Below are 12515 nucleotides of genomic sequence, written 5' to 3' on the forward strand. Positions count from 1 at the left end.
AAAGAGCTATGTACAAGATGCTTAAAACCGTTTGAATTATGCAAATACCATCAGTAGTTCAAAAGTTATGAGAAATTTTAAGTGCCAAAATTTAGGCTTTTCCGTGGACATTTTTCTTTAGAAAAAGTGGGCTAAATTACGGACCTCAACATTTCAAGAAATTTAGTAATTTCACCACCATTTATTTATTTTTCAAGCCATTCTCAATAAGCCATTTACAATAAAAAAAAATGGCTAAAAATAATATAAGACTTATCTTTTGTAAAACAAATAGATATCTTTTTAACGAACTACACAGACTAGAGTTAATAAAAATTTAATTTTAACATCTTCTCTGTTGATGAAAATTATGGTACTCTTAATTACAGGCCTCCATACATTTCTTTTGAAAAAGGCACAAAAATAATGTTGATACTCATTCAATTCAAACAATCAAATCAAAATGAATTTTTTTAGATTGATGTTGGATTTTCGATTTTAACATTGCCAACAGTCATATATTCTATTATATGAATATATGTTTTTAATATTGGAAACTTGTTATAAAAAGTTCTATGTTTAAACTTCATATCACAGAATATTGGAATTTAATATCATTTAAATCTTTTTAAAATTAATTATTTTTAGAATTGTTTTTTTTTTGTTGTAATTAAAATAGTTATATTATCGAGAAAAAGCGTTGATGTTTTTTTAACATAATATTGATTTTATGTCCAGTTTTATTTACAACTTTAAAAGTGAAATAAATAATGGGTATATATATAATTATTTTTTTAATTATTTAAATTCTTCAGATTTAAAAAATATTACAATTTTTATGGGCCTAAATTTATTTTGTTCAGTTTTTGTAACATTAAATATAGAGGGAGTAGAACACCTATAAAAAAAAACAAAAAAACTTTCCCTCCATATATTTAACGAAACCTATTTTTAATATGCAAGTTAAATTAAAAATGAATAAATATCGAAAATTCATGAAAATATGACCATTACTTGATTTTTTTAAACACGTCGAGGATCTGGCGAGAACTGGTGTCTCAACGTAATTGTGCCAAACTCTAAATATGTATTCGAAAATTCATAAAAATCTGACCATTATTACCTACCATGGCTTAAGAGAGGCCCATTTACCCTCGAGATAAGGATAGACAGCGCCAGTTTCCCAACCTGGTATATTTACCTGGCGGCACATACAGTGCCTCGCGTTCTCAAATGGTCACCCATCTGGTACTGGTCAGGCTTAACATTGCTTAACTTCAGTGATCTGACAAGAACTAGTGTGTCAACGTGACTGTGCCGTACTATAAATAAATATGTAATCGAAAATTCAGGATTGATTTAGTTGATTTTTACTAGATTTTTTAAACATAGGTATGTTTATGCCTTGACAATGGCTACTACACAGGAACGTTGTTTTAAAGCGTCGATAATGTAAACATGATTTTAGTCTCGCATTTTCATTATTTTTATACGCTGTAAAATATTTTATAAAACAATATTAGCACTTTATTTGAAGTTTATTTTAAATGGTAAAAAAATTAGGATGATAATATTAAATTACAGTTACATATAGGGGGGGGGTTAAATCTGTGGTGCGCGTTGGAGGTACCTATTGTTATAGATTTTTTTTTTTTTTTACAACTTTTTAGTACGACTATATTGTTTCAGATAACAAGTTGTGAAATCAAGACATTTTGCAAATAAATTATTTTTATACTTCAGTATTTAGTTTCAGTACTCATGTCCTCCGATCCTGTTTCCGTCTGCCTATTGTCGCCGTTTTGTGCTTTTGAAAACGCACCCCCCCACGCCTTTTAACATGTAATTAACCATCGATTTTCACTTCAAAACGTTCATTTGATAATACGAAAAAAAAAGTCACCTATATATTTTTGGGCGCTTATTTAGAATTACACTTATTAAAAAACAAACAGAAAAATATTTATGATATACGTACTAGTCACAAAACGAAGATGTGATATTCCAAAAATTGATCAGGTTTTTAACCAAGAAAATAAAAATTTACTAATTTTAGTGATTTTAATACTAAATCGTACAAGGTTGATTTCGATCTCCTTCGTTCGAGTTGACTTGTCTCATTTATTCAACATGGCTAATCAAAATCAGACATCCATCTTCGTTATAACATTTACTTAATTAAAAAAAAACCCCAAAAAACCTAATCAATTTACGTAATTTTGGAATATGCATTCGTTCTGTAATGAGTACATACATTGTAAAGATTTTTTATTTTTATTTTTTTAAATAAGTGTTATTCTAAATAATCATCTCAGTCTTTTAAAATCATTGTTTGACGTCGGTCTATAATCATTACTGAAATTATAAAAAAAAAAAAAAAAGGTCTGTTTTACAGAAATAAGCAAATACGTGCGTTGACTCGATATTCTTGCAGTTTACAGACCGAATGGAAATAATAAGCCACTCTTAACATGGTGAGAGGGGGGGGGGGCTTTGACTATTCTGCAATTTCAGTTAATTTTAAATTATTCATTTAATTGTCAATTAAATAATTCCATGACAGTTATTGGGTGGGTAAATTGTGGATTTTTTAAACTAGCCTGGGTGCCAGCGTTGCCCGGGTGTTTGGAGGTTTGTGTTGAACAAAAAGTAGTAGTAGGCAGGCAGGCTTGAACCCGTACCACGAAGGAGGAAAAGAACATAAAAAAAAATGTGACGTCTTTGCTGTTGCATCCATCGCCCAACCAGAAGTGGTGAAGGTTTAAATTAAGGCTAGTCAACCAAAAAGAGATGATTTTCGAAAATATCGGCGAAAAAAGCGACCCCTCCTTGTAGAAAAGTGCCAAGTTGAGGGTGAAGGAATTAATGTTTTTAGCCAACTTTTTTTTATATTTGTCGCCCGAAGGGTTGAACTTCAAAACGATACCAATCTCGTGAAAATCTGTCGCCTCTGACATATAAACATACATACATTTAAACAGACAGATGAGATTTATATTATAAATCATCAAAACTCATAGATGACCATGTGACAACACCGTTTGCTGCTGACTTAAAGTGAGTTGGTTCTGGTTTGCCAACTATAACTAGTAAACTATTTGCGACAGTTATTTAAAAGAAATATAGTTAGAAAATTAGTTGAGAACAATTTATTTTGTCATCCTATTTTTGACCCATTTGCGTTAAAAATCATTTTAAATGCCAATTACTGGTTGTGGGTGAAGCAATAAAGGGCCCGACTTTCTGTCGATAAACGAGATGTCTGGCGCCTTTTTATTGTAAAACTTGGAATATTTTGAACTTCTATTAAATATTTGGCACTTCTGCATGGCAGTGACATGAGGTGAATGTGTATATTTTAGTTTCAAGAACAGCCGACATGTCACTTGCCAGCAACTCTACCTTTTCTAAAAGGTGCGTGCAAACTAAAATTATTGTTTTATATAATCTTTCTGTAAAAAAAAAAAAAAAAATATTATTTTTAAACCTCTATAAATGTTTCACGTTTTTAAAATTATATTTTGCTACATTGACAAACAAAAATTATGTGATATATGTTTATACAATCTTACTGTGAAAAAGAAAAACAAACTATCTTTGCGTAAAAAAAAAAAAAATTTCTTAAATCACTATAAATGTTTCATGTTTTTAAATTTTGACATATGTTTATACAATCTTGATATGAAAAACAAAAAAATCTTTCTGTAAAAAAAAAATATTCTTAAACCTCTATAAACGTTTAATGTTTTTAAAATTCTATTTTACTATATTAACTATTTCTATTTTACTATATTAACTATTTCTATTTTACTATATTAACTATATTAACTATTTCTATTTTACTATATTAACTATTTCTATTTTACTATATTAACTATATTAACTATTTCTATTTTACTATATTAACTATATTAACTATTTCTATTTTACTATATTAACTATATTAACTATTTCTATTTTACTATATTAACTATATTAACTATTTCTATTTTACTATATTAACTATTTCTATTTTACTATATTAACTATATTAACTATTTCTATTTTACTATATTAACTATTTCTATTTTACTATATTAACTATATTAACTATTTCTATTTTACTATATTAACTATATTAACTATTTCTATTTTACTATATTAACTATATTAACTATTTCTATTTTACTATATTAACTATTTCTATTTTACTATATTAACAAATAGATATCTCCACGGCAATGTGTAAAACATCAGCATTACACACATTTATAGTGACGTCATCACTTTATGGGTTTTGTGTCAACTTCTATGGATGGACATTCGCGTTATAATTGTTAATGGAAGTTACTTTTTTGTTATGAATAAAAACAATATAAGACTTACCTTTTGTAAAACAAATACATTTTTATTAACAAACTACACAGACGATAAAATTAATTTTAACCTAAAGATGCTGTTGCTTACATGCCTCCATACTTTTTTGGAAAAAAAAAGGTACAAAATTTGATTATCATCCTCTGTCATTTTAAATAATCAAATCCAAACGAATTTATTTTAGTCGATTTTGCTTTCGCAATTTTTATTATTTCAAGAGCCATATATTCTATTGTATGAATGTATTTTTTTATTACTGAAAACCTGTTATAAAAAAAATCTGTTTAAACTTCATATCGCGTTTGAATTTAAAAAATATTTTTTAGATTTTTTTTTTTTGTTGTAATTCAAATAATTATATTAAGGAGAAAAAAATAATTATCAAGAAAAAGTGTTTATTTTTTTTTTAACATAATATTGATTTTATGCCCAAATTTATTTACAAATTTAAAGTGAAAAAATAACGGGATTTTATATATATATATATATATATATATATATATATATATATATATATATATATATATATATATATATATAAATAACTATTTTTTAATTATTTGACCTTTTCAGCTTTAAAAAATGTTGAAATTTATCGACCTACATTTATTTTGTTTAGTTTTCATAACATGAAATATGGAGGGGGATAGAATACATAAAAAATTTCCTCTAATATATTTAAGGAAACCTACTTTTATTATGTAAGTTTAGTTAATAATGACTAAATATCGAAAATTTCAGGAAAATATGACTTATTTGATTTTTGCTAGATTTTTAAAGCCTGAGTATGTCTACAGCTTCAAAAACGTCACTACATAGGAACATTGTTTTAAAGCGTCGATAATGTAAAAAAGATTTTTGTCTCGCATTTTGATTATTTTTGTATGCTGTAAAATATTTTTAAAAATATTAGTTTATTTGACGCTTCTTTTAAATGGTAAAAGAGTTAGGATGATAATATTCAATTAAATTACAGTTACATCATGTTACATACAGGGAGGGGGGGTTAAAACTGGCGCGCGTTGGAGGTACCTATTGACAAACTAAAATTATATTTTGATACATTAAATCACTCACTGAAAATAAATTATATTAATACACTAAAATTATATTTTGATACATTTTTTTTATTTAATAAATGTTTTAATTTTCATATTTTTTTGTGTTGTTTATTTCGTTATATATTTTTGCGATATCGTAAACACTTGTTTATATTTGAGGTTCACATAATGGCCGCTAGATTTCATTTCTCTTTCAAAGAACAGGGGTCGATAACTCGTCTCTGATGCTAATATGTCACTGTCATGTAGAAGTGCCGGAAAATGTCCAAATTTCAAAGGGTCATAACAAAACTAAAACATAATGGAGGTTGATTTCATTTAGGGTGCTTATTAACAAAGTCGACAGATCGATGTTTTGAATAAGTTGTTTTAAGCTAAACATTACTTACTTGTCATATCGAAAATAGTAATATATCGAAAAATTAGGAAAATCCATGGAGTACAGCTGCTATTGTGTTTTTAGTAAAAAAAAAAAAAAAAAAAAAAGAAAAGTATCATGGTCGGCTAAAACGTCAGTCATTAAAGTATCGAAAAGGGAGATAAGTATGTCCTGTGCATTTGCAATCTTCAAGATGTTCACAAAAATGCCATTCCTCCAATTTTCTGTAAAAAATGACTTTTAACTAATTTTTTTTACTCGATAAATTTTCAGGTAAAACTTGGAAAATGCTCTATTTTACGGTTGTTTTAAAAATGGAATGGGAATTTAAATTTCAATCTGTTTTACATCCAACGTTCACATTCGACATGTCAACTTTTCTAGGTTTTCGGGTATGCTTAAAAGCTTGAGGAAATCTATTCCGACAGCCGTTCTTAACATGAGGTTGAGGGTACTTTCTTAACATGGAAAAGTTGGCACGTTGGCAGGATTGTCGCAGTTGTATGAATATTCTCTAACCCTATATAGAGCAAAAGGGAATAAACTGGGTGACACTGCTATCACATTGAGCATAAACAGAACGTTTTCACAGTAAACAAACGAATAATTTAAGCTAGAGTTTAAAAAAAAAAAAGGTTCCTTTATTTTGAAAATAAAACCTTTTCACAAACAGAAAACAGAACTTTTCATTTTTATTTCAGGAAAATTTTGTGGATCTGGATGATCCAAAAATACATATGCAAATAGTTTTGTGGGCCTATTAAAAATAGAGAGAGAGAGAGAGAGAGAGAAAGGGGGGGGCAAAACAGACTTTTAGGATTGCTATGATAGAATTTTTGTGGCGATGCAGGAACAATGGGAGAAGTTTTTCCACGCATAATCATATGCATCCGTGAACAATATCTATTTTAAAATAAAGTTCTAGGGTTTGTATTTATACACATAGATTCGAAAAAGTTGTCAAAAAAACAAATTATATATATATATATATATATATATATATATATATATATATATATATACATACATACATACATACACACACACATATAGGGTGCCCACAAAAACTATTAAAGTTTTTGGAAAAATAGAAATATTTTTTATTTTTTAAAAAACAGTGTTTACAAAGTGCCTGTGCGCGCTCATGCAGCCATTTTTTCTACGTAATGAAATGAATTGAATTTTACGAGTAAAAGTTTTTTCAATTTTTTTTCAATCAAAATTTTTCTATTGGTTCAATTTTTACGATATTTGCAGGTTTAATGTGAAATTTTATGCCCTTTCCAATAAACAGAATGTAGTATTCTAGACAAACATTTTCTTTAAATTCACCCCCCCCATTTTGAAATGTCTATTAAAATGAAAATAATTTTCTCACATCAGATTTATATATCACAAATTGAAGAGAAAAGATCAATAAATAAAATGATCTAATTTAAAACAAACACAAAAAAATAGTTTTGTGCAAATTTACCAGTAAAGTAAAAAGTTTAAACCTTTTTTTTAAAAAGCCATGCTGATTTTTTTTTGTAATTGAAACCTCACATTTTGGTTATATTGTCCAGTAAATATCGAACACCTACCGCAATTTTTTCTATTTCATTCAATTTTGTTTTTATATTTAAAAAACAAAAAATTCATTGCATAAAGATAAAATATATTAAATCAAAAACTCATGTATTTCTTTAAGAGAATAAAAAGCAACTAGAAGACCACCGCTTTGCTAACAGTGACGAAAACGCAGTCTTTTCGAATGTTTGCTTAAAAAAAATTATTTTATTTAAAAAGTACATAGAATATAAAATATAAATATGGACAAATTCTTATAAATGAAGAATGGAAGTACCCCTTGATTAGTATTTTTTATAGGTAAGTGATTTTTTGGCATTTATATATCTATATAATACTAAAAGTCTATGGATCTTGTATGTTTGCAATCAGATTTCCGGTTTTCAACATCCGGTTGCGCATGCGTAAATAGCAACGTCTTCAATCCGTTATTCCAATTCCGGAATTTTTATATCGCTTTTAATACAAACAATTTCATTTAATTTGATCAAATAGTTATTTATATATACAAATAATACATAGATTCATAGATAATTATAATATATATTATAAAATCTATTTATCTATGAATCTATTAATTATATGAAATATTACCCTATACAATTTATGGAAAGAAAACACCTCTCACTTTCCCTCTAATAGATTTCAACACTCCTACTCCCTCTGTTTTCGTTACGTACGCGAGAAATAGTTACGTGTATGTGTGAGAGAGAGAAAAAGGGAGCGATGTAAAACTGGATAGAGTTATCCCCCTTAACTAATGCAGACCTTTTTACTAGAGGGCGTTATTACAAAAAAATTTCTTTTTCTTCTTCCCATGTTTTTTAAAGTCGTCTGCTTACATTTCCAAACGGAAAGCTGAATCGGTAAATGCACACATTTCTATTACATTAAATAGTGTTTTCCTTTACACAATGGGTACTGAATGTTTGCTTAAATTAAATGAAAAAAGTTACATTTTATTTTCATTTTCTATTTAAAAAGCCATTATTAACATGTGGAGAGTGTTTTTTTTATTATTCTGTACTTTCAACTAACAATTTCATTTAAAAGATGATATATCAAAATTTGAATTTAACTATAATAAGGATTATGATACCTGTTCAGTGCATATTTACCTATAAGTATGACCAACCACTTATAATTCAGTAACTGTAATTTAAAAAAAAAATAACAATTATAATAAACAGAACGACTCATAGAAATCTATCTATATTCTTTTTTCATTTTAATATACTTTCATAGAAATGCTTCTGTTATGTAAAAAAAAACTATTTTCTTTATGCCACAAGTGTCACGCTCATACATGAATTCCATAGCTAATATAACGTACTGACCCAACGGGTCACGGGTGGTCTAGTATTTATTAGATTTGGATTAAGTTAAAATTCATTGAATTTTGTGAAATCTTTTTAAAGAAAACCGATTAAAAAAAATATTGCATATTTTGCTATTAAACCTTTTATTATTTTAAAATTTGGTCTTTGCTCCTTTTATTGAAAAAAGGATTAGGGTTTAAATGACATTTTTCAAGTAGTTATAAGCTTCGAAAGATAGTGAGTCTAATAATTCACATTTTTATCACTCATTTTTAATGGCGACATCTGACACTACTAGTGTAATAATACAAACCCAAGTGTTTATTTATGAAAAAGGGGTTTGTATTACTGTACACATAGATTCGAAAAAGTTGTCAAAAAACAAATATATAACAAATAAATGTTATCAAAGGCAAGATAAGTAACTTTTCTACCAAACTGGATATATTTTTCGTGTTTTTATTCAATGTAACATGTTTATTCAGCTCGAAAACCATACAGCGTTTACCGATGTATTGGAACATTCAAGATGGCGTCTGATTCTCTCTTTAACAAGGTAAGTTTGGGAAAAGGTGTTATAAATAAAAAATCGGATAAAATACTGTTAAAAACTCGCTCAATATATGTTACCATGACATAGGTTGACATATATTCGGCGGGTTTTTAATAGTATTTTGTATAGTTTTTTATTTATAATACCTTTTCCCAAACTTACGGTGTTAAAGAGGGTGTGAGACGCCATCTTGAATTTTCGAATACATCGTTAAACACTGTACGTTTTTCGAGCTAAATAAATATGTTACATTGAATAAAAACACGAAAATTATATCCAGTTTGGTAGAAAAGTAACTTATCTTGCCTTTGATAACATTTATTTGTTATATATTTGTTTTTTGACAACTTTTTCGAATCTATGTGTAGTAGTACAGTACTACTACAGTAATACAAACCATGAAAAAGTATGTTATCGGTGATTTTAAAACAATGTTTCGCTTTTCCTATATTTTTGTGTTATTTCGTTATTATATATTTTTGCCTTCTCGGGGACACTTGTTTATATGTGAGGACTAAATGTACAACAATCGAGACCAACTTGTTTAGAAATTTTGGCCTTTCTAAGGATTGCCAAATTGTTTTTTTAGGCCAAATTTGGCCTTTTTACGTTCTTGCATGGAACTATGGTTCCACGCAATAGCGTAAAAAAGGCCAAATTTGGCCTCAAAAAGGCTAACCTGTGAAGCCGTAGAAAGGCCAAATTTTCAAATTAAGATGGCGATCTCGATTGTAATACATTTAGTCTAATAAAAAATGTTGAAAAAATAATAAAAATTAAATTTTTTGGTAAAACTATACAAACACCGTGACAGCGAATTAACCCTACCCCTAACCCTAAACCCTAACCCTAATCCTAACCCTGTCACGGTGTTTGTATAATAATACCAATTTTTTCGGGTTTTATTTCAGCCTTAGGGTCTGATAATGTTTTATATAAAAAATAAAGGTGCTAATGTAGAGCGTGATCCGCGCTATTTTTAAATCGTATTTCCAAGTTTAAAGTTTTATGATGTTTTTTTGGGGGGGTTTGTATTAGTGTACAGGTGTTATAAATAAAAAAACTATACAAAATACTATTAAAAACCCGCCGAATATATGTCAACCTATGTCACGGTAACATATATTGAGCGAGTTTTTAACAGTATTTTATCTGGGTTTTTATTTATAACACCTTTTCCCAAACTTACCGTGTTAAAGAGAGAATCAGACGCCATCTTGAATTTTCTAATACATCGGTAAACACTATATTTTTCGAGCCGAATAAACATTGTTACATTGAATAAAAACACGAAAAATATATCCAGTTTGGTAGAAAAGTAACTTATCTTGCTTTTGATAACATTTATTTGTTATATATTTGTTTTTTTGACAACTTTTTCGAATCTATGTGTACAGTAATACAAACCCTTTTTATTCAATTGTAAGTTTAAAGTATAGAATAGGTACAAAACACCCTCCCCTCCCCATGTTAAGAATGCCTTTTTAAATAATAGCGTTATTATTTCAGCACGGATCGAATAATCACTCCCTGCGTGAGTAGGAAAATAAATTTTTATAAATTTTTGCTTGTCAAATAATTTACGCCGCTGAAATACACATTTGCCTCAATTTTAATATGAAGCGAGACGTAGTATTTTGGGTACTTCTACACTATCACCGAAACTGGAGACGCCATTTTATTTCGCGCACTTGTTAAAATCCAGGGGAGAAATTAGTATTTTAAACTATGGCCGAAGTTGGAAATAAATAACAAAAATTAAACTAGATATTAATTACTTCCGGAAAGAACTATGAAAAAAAAAAAAAAAGTAAATAAAGCGAAAGAGAACATATATCCATAATTATTTAATTGGAAATATTTCGATTCAATTAATGAAAACGAGAAAGTTTTTCATTTAATTTTAGGTTAATTTATTCTTTCCGGAAGCAATCGTTCTCCAGTTTAATTTTTTTTGTTATTTTGCTTCGGTCATAGTTTAAAATACTGATTTCTCCCTTGGGTTTTAACAGCAGGTGCGCGAAATAAAATGGCGTCTCCAGTTTCGGCGATAAAGTGTAGAAGTACCGTGTTTTGATCTATGTTTTTATAAAAAAGGGGTGGACAACTCGATTCGAACTCAGACATGTAATGGCTACAATTTCCTATTAAAATCGCTAAAAATCGTAAAGAAAAAAACGATTTTCTTAATATAAGAGAAACTACTTGGCCAATTTACGTGATTTTGGGAATATGACATCTTTGTTCAGTGATGAATACGTATATCATAAATATTTTCCTGTTGAATTCTAAATAAGAACCAAATAACTTGTAGAATATTGTTCGTCTACGTTTAAAGTTCGGAATGCATTTAAATATATTAAGACAAAAGAAAATTATCTTAATGAATTAAAATAAATACACCTTATTTAATAATAGAAATTATATAATCAAACAATAAAAAATACGTTATGATTTTTAATAAAATAGTTTGAAACAAAAAAGGCCGCAAACAGGTGTGAGTTCACTTTTAAAGAAAGAAACATCAGTCGGTTTCACATTTAAACAAAAAAATAAAAACATAGTGTTCATTTTGACTTAACTACTGAAAAGAATGAAGAGAGAAGAACTAAAACAAGAAAATAATATTCATTCATTTTCTTACCGGATTCAGCTAAAATCCTCTCCCTAGTAGGAAAACTTGACGTGTCTGTAGAATGATCTGCCATACTGCTTCAAATCAACTTCCGGTCGCCCCCCTCCACATCCTGTTTTTTTAAACTTCCGGTTGCTCGACTTCCGGCATGGCTAAATTCAAATCACTAATCCGTTCTTTATTTCTTCAGTTTTCACTAATTTACCAGATAAAATAAATAAATAAATAAAATACAAAATTAAGAATTGTTTTATTCCAACTTTTAAAAGCACTATTACAAACTTCATTCATTCTCTTTCGGGACTGAAATCGTATTTTTTATTATAAGCATATTGACGGAGAATCCTTAGTCGGAAAATGTAAAAACCGTAAAAAAACAAAAAACAATTTGATTAGATTAAGGTTAGTTTAGGGAAAGGGTTTTAACATTTGGGTTTGTTTATATAATATATTACATTTTTGCAGACTAGATAATCGCTCAAAAATACAAAATTAAATAAAGTACTGAACAGAAAGAAAAAGTCGAAAAATAAATAGCTAACGTTTTTATCTAAGTGGCAATTATGAGGGTTGGGGGGGCGTTTCTACACTATTGGGACGAAATATCGGAAAACGTAACAATACTGAATTTCACCTGAAAACAATGGTACCTACGTATTCATCG

The 12515-nt window shown here is 28.2% G+C and overlaps 1 protein-coding gene across 1 annotated transcript in view; it reads right to left on the reverse strand.

Moving 5' to 3' along the window:
• LOC145266419 (transmembrane protein 41B-like) overlaps positions 1-12047 on the reverse strand; it is a 96332-nt gene extending 84285 nt beyond the window's left edge. Inside the window, exon 1 of the mRNA XM_080122084.1 lies at positions 11861-12047. Within this exon, the coding sequence (XP_079978210.1) occupies positions 11861-11924 (64 nt within the window). The 5' untranslated portion in view covers positions 11925-12047. The remainder of the gene's footprint in view (positions 1-11860) is intronic.
• Positions 12048-12515: the final 468 nt, after the last annotated feature.

The sequence above is a fragment of the Euprymna scolopes genome, chromosome 41 (assembly GCF_053919585.1).
Source record: "Euprymna scolopes isolate OS-2025 chromosome 41, ASM5391958v1, whole genome shotgun sequence".
In the NCBI taxonomy this organism is placed as follows: domain Eukaryota; kingdom Metazoa; phylum Mollusca; class Cephalopoda; order Sepiida; family Sepiolidae; genus Euprymna; species Euprymna scolopes.